The sequence below is a fragment of the Cinclus cinclus genome, chromosome 1 (assembly GCF_963662255.1).
Source record: "Cinclus cinclus chromosome 1, bCinCin1.1, whole genome shotgun sequence".
Classification (NCBI taxonomy): domain Eukaryota; kingdom Metazoa; phylum Chordata; class Aves; order Passeriformes; family Cinclidae; genus Cinclus; species Cinclus cinclus.
Window position 1 is genome coordinate 50,257,023 of NC_085046.1, and position 16,373 is coordinate 50,273,395.

Sequence of the window (16,373 nt, forward strand, 5' to 3'; positions counted from 1 at the left end):
CTAGTTTATTGGTTCTTGGGTTCCTCCATCCTTGCAAAGTGTCAGTGCAACCAATGTGGAGTTCCATTGTTCTCAGGGGAATATCTGAAAAGGGTACCATCTATGCTTTAGAACGCATAGCTTGTGCTTTTTAGGGAACTCTGCAGTAAAAGTCAGTGACTGATGAAGCAGAATTCACAAACCCATGAACTATACTGATCAGTCTTCTTAGAAAAAGAAAGCCTGCAGTTAGGAACTCTATTTCATAATCTGTTTGGTTTGAGTCTACTGTTCCGAGATGCTGTACCATATATATATCATCTATACCAACAGATGCTATACAGGGAAAATACATGATAAAATACTATAACTACTACAAGTATTTCTGTGTCTCAGTTATGTGAAATTCAAACTCACAAATGCCTATTCATGTAGCTGCACTCACTGTTTAAGGTCAATAGCCAAAAATATACAGAGAGAAACAGAGGGACAAACTTGGCTATCTGTGAACATTCTAAATTTCTAATATTCAGACCTGTCTGATGCTAAGTCATCATTCTGTCTTTTATGGACAGAATTTCTGTCTCTCCTCTCTGTCATTCTGACAAATGCCTCAGGGGTATCTGTCTCCACTTACTAACATTCAGTGTATATCATACTACCAATAATATACGAAAGACCTGGTGGGAAATGTTATCTTCCCACAAGAAGTGCACTTGTGCTCTGTGTATACATATTCCCTATTTAAGCCTTTATTTAACCACCAAGACAAAAATACTTCTTGATTCCCACATCAAGTGCCCCAAGGAATTGTCACTGGAGGAGAACCACTTTAGATCTGTCAGAGAGAGACATTTTATTACCTGAAGGATGCTATCTTAACCCAAGGTCTAAAATATAGATGAACTGCAATTCAGATGACTTGAGATCTATGAGGAAGACAGAAGGGTGGAAAGCTTCCAAGGGATTCCACAGGGAGAAGGCTGATTTATTTAATACAGATAAATATGACAGAAAGATATTAATATCCCTAGTTTTAATAAGTTCATGCTTGACAGGAGGAACTGAACTGAAGTCTTGAGCAGTAGCTAATACAATATGTTAACTAATAGAGTTGGAGGAGGAAAAAAAGAAGCTTCAAGCAGATGAATTCAAGTTAAAGGCAGATTTTGGACACTGAGAATTTCTCTGTTTCTTATGGGCTGAAGGGGATTATGTCCTTTTTGCAATGACTTATCTGTACTGCAGGGTAAAATCCAAAAGATATCCATACATCACCTAGTATTTAAGTAGAGCAGAGAATGCTCAGATATGAAAGGTCAAAACTGCCTGTGAAAAGATGAATGAGAAAGTAAACAGAAGATAAATCAAGAGATTATTTTAGAATATGCCATCATGAAAACCCAGCCTTTTCTCAAGAGACAGAGACGTTCTATTCTATATTGAAACAGGGATTTGAGGTTTGCTTTAAAAACGCATTGTAAAGCCGTCAGATGATTCCTCAGGAGTGTTGTTTTGAATGTTACTATGAGCAAAGCAATCCTCTCTGTGTTTTTTAATGTTATCCATTTTTTCCCGTGTTGAAAGCTTCAGAAAAGTTTGGTTTCCTTAGGAAGGAATTTGGGTTAAGCTGCCAAAGCAAGTAGATAAAAATAAGTGGAAGGAAAGGAGGCAACTGGGACACAGGCCGTGGCTTAACCCAGCACTGAACTGCATTTGCATATGGCTTTGGGAAAAGTTTGATAAAAGTTTTTATAAGCAAGAGACACTTGAGAGTACGACATTTTCCAGTTGCTGATTTTTCTGTGTTCAAGAAAGAAGACATTAGCTTGTTGAAGCTTATAAATACAACTTCATCAACAGCTTATTCTAATTGCAAGATTACAAATATTGAGTAGGTTCTTAGTATATATTCAAACGAAACTGCAGCAGAATATCAGAATCCTTTAATATGCAAAACCATATTGGAAATCTGCTTTCAAAAAGTTCCAAAAGCAAGACCATATATTTCTTCCATCTTGTCAGACTAGCATTGTTTCCATCAATCCTTTGTGTAAATCCAACAATTTCTAGGTTTTTCTGAATCTTATAATGACACAACCAGAATTTAGTCCAAAATTATGCAGAGCAGTAAAGATAAATCTCTTGAGTGTTTTCTGAGATTCTCTCCTGAAGATGGGGCATTCACAATTGTAAAGATATTAATCAAAGTTTACTTTGCAGAGAAAAAGTCAATAGGATGTTTAACTCTTGATTTATACACAAGCTTTAAGTATTTCACCTGTGTAATTCTGCACAGTCAGTAGCTTATTTCTTCTAATTAAATCTTTATTTCAGCTCTCACAGGGCCTGATTTTCCTCTTACTAACAGCAAGTTTATTAATACAACTCCCATCAATCAAATGGTGGTAGAATTTTACTGAGATGGACATAAGAAAAAAACAAAATCAAAGTTATTGACTTTGTACAAGAGTCTTGCCAGTCTATTCACAGCTAAGCAGAGCTCACTGGATGCTTAACAAAATGCTGGGCACGGCAGGGTTTTTTTTTACTGTCTGGAAACCTGTTTTGAAAGTACAATTGGTAAGATGATGAAAAAAAATGAAAATAACTTTCTCAGGAAGAAAATCAGGCAGCAAGTCTAACTATGAGAGCTAATCATCTTTGTCCTTTTCATATGTAATATGAACTGCAAGCTCATATGCATATTAATGTAAAATACTCTGCTACACTTAGCATTTTTTTTATGGGCATCATTGTATACACCTTACTAACACAGTAAAACATTTATTACTGGTTTTTACCAGTTCTTTATTGCCTCTACCAATACCTCTCTGAAGGCCAGGACAGGTCATTTGGTCACTGTTAAACAACTTAGAGCCAGGTCAATTAAAACCTGAAATTCTGGTGTGCAGGTCAACACAAAAGTCAGTTGCTTTTTAATTGCAACACAAAAAATCATACTAACTATATACTACAATATATATAACCATCCTTTACTCTTTTGTGCTCATGTAAAATAGATATGAAATGTTCATAAAATGGATAGATTTAATTATCAGATGTGGAGAGTTGAGGTTGTGGTTTGAAAGTGACTGAAGGCATAAAAGAATAAGCAAGGTAAACAGTATCTAACACAATTGAAGAAGAAAATAACATGTATTTTGCCAAAACCAGAAATATGTATAGAAAATTTTCTAGAAACTGCTGATGCAAATATCAACTATCTGTGTTTTTTTTAAAGTAGTAACATCAGAGTGAGAGATAACTAATGCATGACAGACAGTAGAAATGTCTCATACTAAAGATAATTTTGAACTCCAAATGAGTGAAGAAGCTTCAGATATACAAGACCATTTTAATAATTATAACAATATAATTTTTCTTTTACTTTTTCCAAGAGTAACATAATGGGATGACTTGTTCTCCCAATAAAGATGAAGAAAATTGATCAAGAGACTGAGAGAATTTAATGAAGAATTGAATAGAGTGAAATCTCCAGCAGGTAGGACAGGCAGTTATATAAATGAAGGTACAATTAAGTGCCTTTTTGAAGACAAAAGGATAACATGAAATAAGACTCTAGTGGGGATCTGCTAGCACTGTGAAAAAATGATGTCTGACAAAAACTGAACAGACAGCAGGGGAGACAAAGAAAACTGCTAAGAACAGACTGCTGATGGCAGCTGTCCATTTCTCTGATATTAAATGCAAAGAAATGTCTGCTTCATGATTCCAATCAATCACCTACTATTATCCAAATGTTTTCCCACAGTATGCTATGCAACCTCCCATGATCACTGTATTTACCAGAAGCTAAACGTTTAAAATTCCTGCTTTCTATTTGATAATTTTAGAGTATTGTATCCCTTCATTCACTGCACTTCTATACATAATTATTTCATTTTTACTTTTGCTAAGTGTCATCAAAATATATAAAATTGCAGCTTCCTTTCTCTCCTTAGACAAAATGCTCACATGAATTAGGTATGAAAGTTCTGCCAAGTCAACAAGAAAACCTTTTTCTCCTACTGTCTGATCCCTCCTAGTCATCAAGAAGCACTTTATAAAACAGTAGTTAGTTAAGGAGGTTAGCTGTGCCCAGCAACCAGTGAGAAAAGTGGGAATTCACCTGTATATGAAAAATTGGGAGGCTAGAATAATCTGTTTACCTGAAATCTAGAAAGTTAGAAAAATTGTGACAAATAAAACCAGACAAACCAGAACTCTGTTCCATATAAGTACCTTAACTTAAGAGCTGTGAAGGAACAAGACTCTTCCTCCTGCACATCAGCTTGCAGCTCTTCATGTGAGTCCTACCAGTCAGTACAATTACTGCTTCTATAACCAGCATTACACTGTGACCCAGAATGAAGTACTGATGTCCACAGGTTAACTCAAAAATTGACATTAAAGTTGCTAATGTAAGCAAGTGAGAAGCATATATATATATATAAAAAAAAGACTCAGAGACTTTAACTTGCTCCTGAAAAAATATGCTATTACAGGTGGCAGGCAGAAATGCAGCAGATAGGAAACCCAAAACAGACTTGCATCAAGGCTGTGGTTTTTGTTAGTCTAATATTTTGTGTCAACCAGGCTGCATGCCTCCCAGTAGAGTCTTTTAATAACCTATAGAATTATTCATACCCTACATGTGCAGAAGTCTACACACTTGACTATGGGAAATTCTCCTTTGACAGGTGATAAAAATAACCAGTGAAAAAATTGTGCACCTTTTATCAGTATTTTGACTTCTAGAAAACCTAGTAGGTTTATATAATGACATCTGTTAATTCCCTGCAGAAGGGGGGGGAAAGAAGTTTGCTATTATATTTACTGTACAACAACAACATTCTTTCTGCAGCCTTACCTGGCAGCTGTCATATTTTCTTTTACTATGTTCACACACACAATTAATTTCACAGGCACTGATATGCCTGTTACAACAAAATAACAATGAAGTATTGAAATGAATCTAAGTTTTTGCAGGCTAACAATGCAGATCTAAAAATCCATGCAAATAATTATGCTATTCTTACCATAAAAAAATGGATTACTTTTTTTTTAGGAGAGATTCCATAATTGTTGGAAAATATTAGAGCAGTGTAATTAATTATTAGACTACACCTAGAAAGGCAGTACACTCCCATTTTGAAACCAAATGTTTTCGCAAAGAAAACTGTAAGACAGAAGGAAGAAGAAACAAGAAATGCTGCCTCATAGATATGGGGCGATTCCTTGACAGAAAAAGATCATTTTTATATATATATATTTTTTTAAATCTAACAACAGTTTCAACATTCTCATACCTCTTACTCAGTGAAACAGTTAAGGATTTAATATAGTTGCCATACAAATTCTAAAGTTTGCAAAAAATTGTTCCAGTCTTTAGGTACATAATGATTTTAAGCAACACCAACCAAAATGATACCAAACTGAAAGAACCCAAAACACACTTACCCGATGAGATGTCTATCCGGTTCTTCTTCACTTGGGTGACGTTGATATGGACACTGACTTTGCCCTCATTTATGTCAATCTCAACATTTCCCAGGTCATCTGCAAAGTTGCTGAAGAGAAGAAGTCCATTTGGGTTCCAGGTCCGGAAAAGGAAACTGACTGAAAACAGATCCTGGCTTGGACGACCAGGAACCTCAAGGTAACTGGTGGCATTGAAAAAGACAGGTACTGTATGTGGCTCCACACAAGAAAAACTTAAATTTCCCTAAGTAAAACACATACACACACAGAGAGAGAAAAAAAAAATAAAAAAAAATAAAACAAACAAAAAAAATGCAAAATGGTAAGATTTATGGCTATTAATGTTATCATTACTGTTGCTATTATAATAGTTGCTGTTTTTTGCTGTTTTTTTTTTTTCTAGCAATGGCCCCATTATATTTTGTACTGTAGGTGCAGAAAATAACAGGCAGTAAGCCCTGAAGAGCTGCAGTCTAAGAACAAGCTTCAATGAAAGCATTAATACTTCTAGTTAAAAGATAAAGAAATTAATCACAGATAAACTTAGGCTTGTCTGTGGTCCCCACAGAAGAATATAACAGAACAGTATAAAAAAAAAAAAAAGTGTGCAGACTTCCAAATACCCTGATATCAATGTGTCAATCACTACAATTCATGATGTACCAAAATAATCATGTATATTATCTGAACCGTCAGCCTCTGTGCTATGTTTTCAACTAAATGATACTACATATGCTAATATTTCAATTAATGAAGCAGAAGGATTTGGAGTAGCTGATCATGGACAACACCCAATATTTTTGAATAGCAAATAATTTAGTCTGAAAAAGAAACTGCAGTTTCTACACTGTAAAATATTATTCTTCAGGAAATAAACAAAAGATCCAGTCAAATTTATTGACCTACAAGGCTTTAAAATGTGTCTGTAAATAAGACTACAATTAGGGACATGAATTTTTCTGTCTGGTTTTCATGTAATTTCTCACAACAAAAGTCCAAGTTGGTAGGATATTACCATTTGGTGATATTGGTAGGATATTACCTTTTTTTTTTTCCTTAGAAATCATACTTTGTAGTAATCTATGTCCAGAATTAACTTATTACTGAATGAATGCAAATATAACAGGAAAATTTCCTCTGCTGAATAATTCCTATAATATGTGGCAAAGTGGATCCTGTCCTATGGTTAGGCTTTCTCATACACTGTTGCAAGTGGAAATTATGGGGCAATTTTAGTTCTATTTGGAAAGAAAGACTTAGCTGATGCAGTACAGAAATTATTACTAAAATTAAAATAGCAATTCCTCTGATATTTATTTGTACATTTTAAAAAAATATTAAGGCTTGATCAACATTTTTGGAGACACATAGTTGCTTAGAGATGTCGTCCACCTAAGCAGTGTTCAGAATCCCAGTAGAAGTCAGTCATCATCTTTATTGCATAACTATTTTTAAATTCCATATTACTGACTTAGTGATTTAGATTTTTATGCTACATTTCTGTATTAATAGTGTATAAATGCATCTGACAGTTTGTCTTGAGGGAAAGTAGAGAACTTAGAAGCAAGATAGGAACTTTGTGTCTTAAAATTTGGGGGAAGAAAGACCTAAGCAAAATTTTTAGAGAAGCAATATTCAGTTGGAGATGATGGATTACATCAATAAGCAAGTTTTAGCACTCATTTGCCAATGTCCAAACCCATCATGTTTGAAGACAATCAGAGAACATCTTATCTGTATTATAGTGAGATATAACTGGTCTGGCAGCTTCAGCCTCCTATATTGGATTTCCATGTAAAAAACAAATTGATAAAAATAATATATTCTTGAGCACTAGGATAAATATTTTAATTACTCTGAATAACAACCTCTTTTTTTCTTGCAGAACATCAGAGGTTTTACAGAGTCTACTTCTAAAGGCCAGTAGAATTAGTAGTAATTCTACTATCAAGCTGGCAGCCTCTGTGATCAATTAAGGAACACTGATGTTTCCAGTAATCTGGAACTAGAGATTTCTTTAAAGTGATCTCCTAAATTAGTTCCTAATTTTTATGATAAAATCTCAGCATTACAGGTCACATGCTTTTCCTGTGCCCAGGTTCCAGGGATTAAAAATAAATATAAATCCAAGGGATTGGGAAAAAACTAGCTGACACAACTAAAGACAGCTTTTAGATAAGTATGTGATGAGAGAAATTACAACTACTTAATGAGTAAAGACTAAAGACTTCCCTGCTCAACTGCTTGTCAATTTTGGGATGTCTTTTGGTGGTTTTGCTTTGCTTTTTGTTTTGCTTTTTTTTTTTTGAGGTGGTGAGGTTTAAAAGCTACGTAGAGATCTTTAAATTTACACCTTTAACCAAGCAAGAAATCAAAATAGTTATCTCATTTGTTTGAGTAGTTTTAATCTAAATATTTCCAAGTTTGCTACGGAATACTTCTGCTAAAACCACAAATTTTACATACAGTAAAAAAAAACAAAAGGTGGAGAGTGTCTGAATTACTCTCTGTAGCCCTTGGTTATCATTCTCAGTGCAGTGATCACCCCATGCATAAAAAGAACTCCTGTTTCATAGTTAAGGCAGTCCTGTTTAGACACAGAAGGCTACATCATTTTTTGGGAGATGTCATCTAATGGTTCAGTCACAGATACCAATTAAGTAGGGCTCAGAGACCATTCTGTTAAACTTATAAAAATTTCTTTTGCTGCCTTGTTAGGAAGAGGAACTAACAATTTCCTTGTTACAAGAAGGCTTTTATATCCAGTTGACACTCTCCTGTCATCCTGATATTTTGGATACTTGCACGTATAATACCTATTAATGGCAATAGCACTGAATGCATTCAAATCCTTTTTCACATCAGTGAATGCATTTCCCACAAATAGCCTAGCTGCATTAAAAGTTTCTGGAGAAAGTAACACATAATTCTAATTTTCCTGTTAGTATCTTCCCTACTGAACTATTCAGATTAATATGAACTGGATTATTGATTCCTTCTATGACTGTAGTTCACAAGATGACTCTTCTTTTAAGTACAGCCCATCTTATATAGATTGCTCACTAGTTCTAGGTCAAGGGTTCGAGTTAATCTGAAGCTTGTCTCTGTAACAGCCTCTTAACTTTTCAAAGAGAATGAAGTAATTTTCTGTAGATTCAGAGTGAATTGCTGAATAGTTTTCTGGGCAATGACATCTGGAAGTCAAATATATACCGTGCATTTATATTGAAACTCTTGGTCTTATTAGAGAATTTTTCATATTACATTGACAGGGAAAAGGTAGAAACAATTTGTGTAGCTTGAGCTGTGCACCATGATCTTTCATCTACATGGAAAATTAGATTCACATTTACTTATAAATCAATTTTGTCTTTCCACATTCAAACATAATCCCTTGTGTAAAATACTATTGTAAACACCTTTCCCAATTACAAGACCTACTGGTTGAATAGGAAGCTCCCAAAAGACAGGTAATAAGTTTATTAAGACTATACTGCCTGTTAAATCAGGATGTATTGCACAGTACGGGCAATGCACTGTACACTTAGGCCATCTTAAATATCACAAATTAATCAAAATAATTTTTCCCCTTTACCTTCTAAATCTAAATCAAATATGTTAATAAAGTCAGCACTGGACTTCATTTAAATTTAAAATACTTTTAACTTTGTCATTTCATGCTTACTCTTCAATGAAGTACAAGGTGATTGGTGGTGAATTTTTGTTTATAGCATGTATGCATAAGAGACTTTTTTTTTTTTTAAATTTTATTTTGTTCAGAGAAAATAAAGATCATCATCTTATCATCTCTGATTTTCTGGGCCTCCTCATTTTGTATAATTAATCTGTCAAGTCCCTTTCACTGCATAACTTCCAAAATTGAACTGTCTTCATCTAGGATTATTATTTTCTCTTGTTTCATACCCCTTTAAAATCCTTCTTTACTCTGAATTTATGCTTTCTTTGTAATAGTTCTCATGGCCACACGGATTGCTTCTATTCAGTCTCATTATATTGTGTGTATTGTGCCTTTTAAGATAATGCTGTGTTTGGGGGAAGGTATGTGTCTCCTGTTATGTGTTTGTATAGAATCGCCTACAGTGGAGTTTTGATCCCTGTTGGATTGCTTGAGTGTCATCATCATAAACACGCTTAACAACAACAACAACAATAGTTTCAAGAAAGTCTATTTCTCTTGCTAAATCAGGCTAAAAACTAGGAGAAAAATTATTTGTAAAAAACATTTGTAAAAAATCCATGTTGATTTAGTTAGAGTAAAATTGATTTTGTTTTTGAAGATCTGAAGCAATTTAAGTATTTCTACTGAAAACAAAGGTCACTTCTATTTTTCTAGTAATTCTCAGAATTGGAAATCAACAGAACCATCAAATTAAACTAGCATACCATCTCTTGATGTGGCACTAATACTGCTAGAGGTCCTTATGAGTATTTTATTTTCATGTTATGGGCAACAGAATTTTAAAAGGAAAGAGAGAAAGAAAGAGAGAGAGAATGAAAGAGAGAGAGAAAGAAAGAGAGAGAGAAAGAAAGAGAGAGAGAAAGAAAGAGAGAGAGAAAGAGAGAGAGAGAGAAAGAGACTAAGAGAGAAAGAGAGAAAGAGAGAAATAAAGAAACAAAGAAACAAAGAAACAAAGAAACAAAGAATCAGAAATATAATTTTTAAGAGACTTTGGAGATGTTGCATGTCTGCTAGCTATGACACACTTTTGAGAGGCTAGGACTTTAAAGGACTGGAATTGCACTATCAGAACTTCTGTTCAGAAAGAGGCTTCAAGAATATGCCCTACTAACTTTCAGAGAACTTGATTGAACAAAATGGAAAGAGTGCTCCTATACAAAGATTATTTTATAAACCAGGAATTATTCTTTCAAAATCATGGTTACCTTAAACCTGAAAATGCCCTGCAGGAAGGAAATCCTATATAAGTATGCAAAAACAAAAATTAAAAAGTAAAAGTTGCAGGAGTTCATTAGATTGGGTTGAAAAAATTTGAAGACTGGAATATTAATAAATGGAATATATATTGTATTCTTTGCCTTTGACAATACTGATGAAATTTATGTGTAGAAAAGGTTGTAGATGTCAGGCTTGTATAGGATTTGTCAGTCATATAGGCAAACATCACATACTCATCCTTTGGATTTCCTTGACCATTTAGTCATAACGTTCATACAATGACATGAAACTTCCATTTTACTATCCAAGTATAATCCTTTGCATGACATCACCACTTCGCATGTATAGATTTACAATTTATTACATAAAGGAAAATGAAACTGTGTAAGCCTACATACTGCTAGTAGGAATTTGTGAAGTGTGTAAGCTTGTACAGACAAAAGCCTTGAAAACTTATTCAAACCATCTCAAAGTCACAGCAATAACACTTTTATTTCTTACCCACATTGCCTTTATATGCCAGCAAGCATTTTCAAGAACATTTAGAATTAAAAAAATATATATAAATTAAAGTACATTCTTTCTTGATCACCCTGCCCATAAAGCCACAAGTCTGAACATGAAAGCAGTTACAAACACTTAGCCAACAGCAAATGTAGAGTAAAATGCTAATAAGCACTGTAATGTTAATAAGCAAATAATGATTTTTAAGTATAATATCTTGAGGTTTTTCAGATGTATTAGAAAAGACTGCAGAAGCATTCTCATCCAAAGACTTTTGCACACTATCAATCCAACTAGCTCAGCAGGTATGGAATATTACCAGGATTTAAAAGCCACAAGAAAGCTGCAATTCATTTAATAATAAATCTTGTCTGCACTGGTTTTGGACTACTATAATTTGAGAAGAAAGGGGAAAAGCACTTACTGCTTCAGCTGATTTTCTTTAAAAAAAGCCCAAAACCCAGAACTATCTGACATAGGTTAAAGGTTAATTTTTAAAAGATGAAACAAGACCCCAGAAATAAAATTCTCTTAGATGATAATAAATTTTTTAAGTCACAAATGTACATACAATATGATATTTGGGTTTGTGGCAAAATTAGCTTAATTTTATATTATTGCAGTATAACACAAGACTATCAGCTACACACCCTCAAAAACCTTCCAGTCTTCTTTAAAAAGATTAACAGAAGGGCAGATGACCATGAAATTATGATCTTACCACATTTGAAGGTTCCAATTTCTTCCTCTTGGCAAGGTCAGTGATATTATTGCCATTGTAGTTGATGCTCTCCATGCAGCCTTTGAAATTTTTCCTACTGTTAGAACTTGGCTTGCCAGAAAAAGGCATGCCTCCAAAGGTTATCTTCAAATGAAACAGAAAAATGGTAGATAGTTACTAGATGGGAAAGACTTTCAGATAATTTTGTTGTACTTTGCGTTCTTTGAACAACTATGGCAAAATAGAGAGCTGGCATCATTGTTAGCAGAAAAAGAATGTATGAAAAAAAAACAAACTTGCAAAAGCAGAAAAATAATTGTAATTAATTTTAATTATTTATGGTACCCAAACCAATATTATTCCAATTGTCCAAACAGCAAGCAGACACACATCACAGTTACTCATACATGAACTGCTCTTCTGATTGCTATTGGAAAATAAACATTTCAAACAAAGAAATTTGGACAAATTTCCATCACAATGTTTTTCTAAACTCAAGTAGACATGAAATTAGCCAGATAGTCTGATTGAAAATATTCACTCATTTCTAACCATGTGCCAGAGTTCAGCACACCAGTAGTGGGCAACAATGTGGCATGCTATTTTGCTTTAATGCTTATATAGCTGCTTCATGCAGAAGAATTTACAGAATCACGCAGTTAAAGATGCGATCCCCTGGTAGGCAGAAGGATCTATCACTACCAAGACCATGCTGTTGTTATGCAGTAATACTCCATGAGGTGTTACCCCTTGATTTCTCTGGTCAAATCATCTCAGAGAAGATCAAAACAGCTACTGCAAAGACTCATCTCAAATAGGAATTGGTTTTTGTCTTACAGTTGAATTTCATTACCCTGGGTAAATGATTCTGGGTTATCCATAATCTATAGTGCTAAAAAGTTTAGAAACCCAAATATTTACAAACTACAGGAGCTCATCTTTGATGAATTCTTTTTCTGTAACTCCATAGAGACTATACAGGTCTCTGCCACAAAATGGTCTTTATGGAAATGATTGGAAGTGAATAATGTTACATGTTTTCATTAATATTTTGCAGTCCAAATGCCAAGAATAAGGGGCTTATATGATTAGATGATGGCATAAATAGTAATGACACCTTGTTTTCCTGCCCCACAAATGTTCAGAAAAATATCAATTTTTAGTCCACTGCTGAGATTTGGCAGAACAAAGCTTTTAAACATTACTCATTGTCATTTCTGTATGTTATTACCAACAGCAGGAAAACAGAGCTGTAGGCTGACATTTTCAGTTTCAAATGCAAGTGAGATACCAGTTTCTGTCCCAAAGAGGAGGCTTCCACTTGGCATATACAAAGAACTAAAACTATACAGCTGAAAACTATACAGCTAAAACCTTTATAAATCACACACACCAGCTTTTGGTGTGTAAAAGTCTTGTGGGGACATCCTCATGAATGTAAATTGATGTGAGTTGACTTAAGAGAAGATACAACTCTTCACACAGAGAATGGGACTTTAATATTTTAATGGTTGTCAAACATTTCATGCATGCTACACTCATGTGTTTGGATTAGATCTAATGTAAAAATTAAATTAAAAAATAAAGAATTTTAAAGAAAAGAAGAAAATGCAAAAAACATGTAACCGACAGTGAGTTAAGAGCAACTTACAGGACTACATTTTGATCTTGAAAATGCAATCTGAACTAATGTTTATTCTTCTTTTGTGTTTATTTAAATTTTCTGAAAGAGATTAACCTAGATACCATTTTGTCTATCAAAAATAGTTTTGATTCTTTTGACTTTATTCCCTGTTAATCACAAAGACAACACCTTTAAATTTAGTCTGTGGTGTCTAGCTCCAAAAGCAGTAAGATAATAGTGAAGAAAGGACGGAGAAGAGATTAAGTCTCTTGAGTTTATATGAACCACAGAAATGTTCACATACATGCATACACTCACGCACATACACATACACATACACACATTCTCAAACAAGTTCAATTAAACACAAGGAGATCCATATATATGGAAAATGAACTGTATCTTTTAGGACTGCCAGTGAGATCCTTTTATACAGAGAGGGTGGGAAGGTGAGTGCAGTGAATTCAGCTCTTACTAGTGGTACACTTTTTATACACAATACGTTTGCTATATAAGCATGCTACATATATTTATGGATGTACACAAATTGCACAACCCTGGCTTATGGCATTCAGCCTTTTTCTGCAGTTCATTCACTTGAAAGACTTCAATAAAAACTATTTGTATGAGTTTTAAGTAGTTCAGTTGAGATCTACAGTGCTCAATAATTAATAGAGGTACAGGTAAATTTGCTTGTGGTTTTCTCATTAGAGCTGCCAGCAAATAATGAATTCATAGACATTTTTTGAATGTAATAAAATATTTGACTCAGAAGCATTTATAGTTATAAGTACTTTTTTTCAAAAATTCATATATTCTCGGTCAAAAAATTGTAAAAATATAAGTACACAAGTTAATTCAAACTTTTTTCCATTACATCATTTATATTTGCTCTTATATCTTAAAAGTTGTAAGAGTGGAAATTACATATTTCGTGCAGCCAACCAAATTAATTCTCATTTGAAACAGTAAAGAGCATAAGAAGATATTATATAAAGATTGCAATAACCAATGTGTTGAATTTCGTATACAGATTAGAGGAGCTGAACAAGTTCATAATAGCTGAATCTGTAGTGTAATCAAACAACAAATCCACATTTAATTACTACCAGCACTTTTGTGCATTAACCAAGCGATTAAACAAGTTTTCTTATAGCTTTCTTAACTTTTCATTGCTTCTTTCTAAGTTACTGATGCCACGTTTGTGAAAATACAAGGAAGTCTCCACCTACCTAAGACAGGACAGATCAAGATCTGTATTAATAAAAAGGTTCTAACTTGGCTCTTTTGCTACAAGTAAGTACTATCACTGCATATTAAGGCTTTCTGATTCAAGAGCAGAATTATCACCTGAGTGGAACAGATTGCACCATACTTTTAAAAATATACTTCCTGCTTAGAGCAGCTGCTTTTAGAGATTTTAAAATTGTGTATGCTTATCTTGCTGAATAACACAGATCTCCCACTTTAAAATGAAGGGCTGAGATGATTGTCATACCAGACAGGACTTGGTAGGCTAATTTAGAGAAACATAATTTACATTTAGGAGAGAACACTATTGGAAAGAAAGTTTCAGGAAATATAAGGGAATAAGTAATCAAAATAAATGTATGAAAAATTAAGAAAAGAAATTATGTTGTCTTTCTTATTGGACTTATCTTTATAAAACCAAACCGAATGAGAAGAAAGAAGTTTCACTGTCTACCTCATAGTCCAAGTCCAGGTAATCAAATTCTCCATTTGTCCTGAAGTGCTGCATCTGTCTGTCAAGGGTGAGATTGATGTTCCTCCCGTGGCGCTCTATGATGATGGAGTGCCAGTGGTGATCATCCAAGAGGCTGCCTGTCATCACAGATGTGTGGCCAAAAATAGAGCCAAGCTGGTTGCTGCCTGAGAACAGAAACAATAGCATTTCTCACCTCATACCAGTTAGGCAAACATCTTCCTCTTTGTCAATGTTTAACCTGAATCATACCAGAGATGTAATAAACTGGAGGAAGTCAGTCTGCTATGAAGTTGAGATCTGCCCAGTGGAGAGTTGTTACCACCAATACAAATAGCTAGACCAAATACAGCAAGCATCTGATCACTGAACTGTATAAATATATGTATAAATTCATAATAGCAGTTATTTGGAAATGAACCTGAGAAGCAATACCAATTTCCAGTTGTAAAGATGTTTTTATAGAGTTTTCTGCTTTTGCTCCCACACTACAGAAAAGAAAAGCTGTTACCTCTGGGCCAGATCCTGACCTGCGTTGGAACTGTACTGATTTATTAATGCTGTGGAAGACATGGAGCCTGGTAACAGACTTTGACAAAAAATCCCTTTCACTCTTGAGTCCTATGCTTTGTGGCCTTCACCAGTATCATTATAGAAACAAACAGAGGGGAAAAGGCTCAGTGCAGACTGAGGTAACAACAGCAAAAATCCATCTTCTGCTAAGACATCTTATTTTGGTCTGTTATCCTGAAGCAATCTTCCTATTCTGAAAGTCAAACTACTAGGAAGAGTACAATTTTGCAATTCTCTGCTGTGTTATCCAGGAGGTTTTGCCAGTGTAGCTGTGTGCTAGTCAGAGATCACATCTCATTGCCTTCTGACTGACATAGCTAAGCCAGCAAAGTTTGATAGCATGAATCCCAACTAAAGCTGCAAATGACTAATTCAGTAGTAAGTGTAAAAAATTGCTGCACTGCTCAATAACTCGATGCAATCTTCCATGTTCTGAATACATGAGGACCTAAAGCATTTCTGAGGCTGAGAATTTCTTACCTTCAAGAATGCCTGCAAATGAGAAACTAAAGTTTGTGCATGCTGAAAACACATTCTGTCAAATCGCACTTCCATTACTTCCCTACAAATGACCATCCTGCCTTTATGCGGAAGGCCAATGGTCCTGTTGGTTAAAAAGTATAATAGAATCTCATGCATGTCATTGAGCCTCAGTTTCTTCTCAAAGTCAAATGCAGGGCAAAGTGAAACCTAAATCCACTTCTGTCTCCCCATCCTTCCCCCTGTCCCTGGTGCTTGAAACTAAGTCACTGGACCTCACACGGTGTGGTGATTTGTATGAATTTCCAGCAATAGTTCCCTGTCAGGACCTGGGTGGCCTCCTTTGGACCTGACAAGGACCAATTGG

General features: G+C 34.5%; 1 protein-coding gene across 1 annotated transcript in view; it reads right to left on the reverse strand.

The window, feature by feature from the left end:
- The window catches only part of CNTNAP2 (contactin associated protein 2), a 1,050,597-nt gene that overhangs the window by 528,835 nt on the left and 505,389 nt on the right, over positions 1 to 16,373 (reverse strand). Inside the window, exons 6-8 of the mRNA XM_062510213.1 lie at positions 14,936 to 15,120; positions 11,607 to 11,750; positions 5,443 to 5,707 (exon numbers count right to left, since the gene is read on the reverse strand). Coding sequence (XP_062366197.1) covers positions 5,443 to 5,707; positions 11,607 to 11,750; positions 14,936 to 15,120 — 594 coding nt within the window. The remainder of the gene's footprint in view (positions 1 to 5,442; positions 5,708 to 11,606; positions 11,751 to 14,935; positions 15,121 to 16,373) is intronic.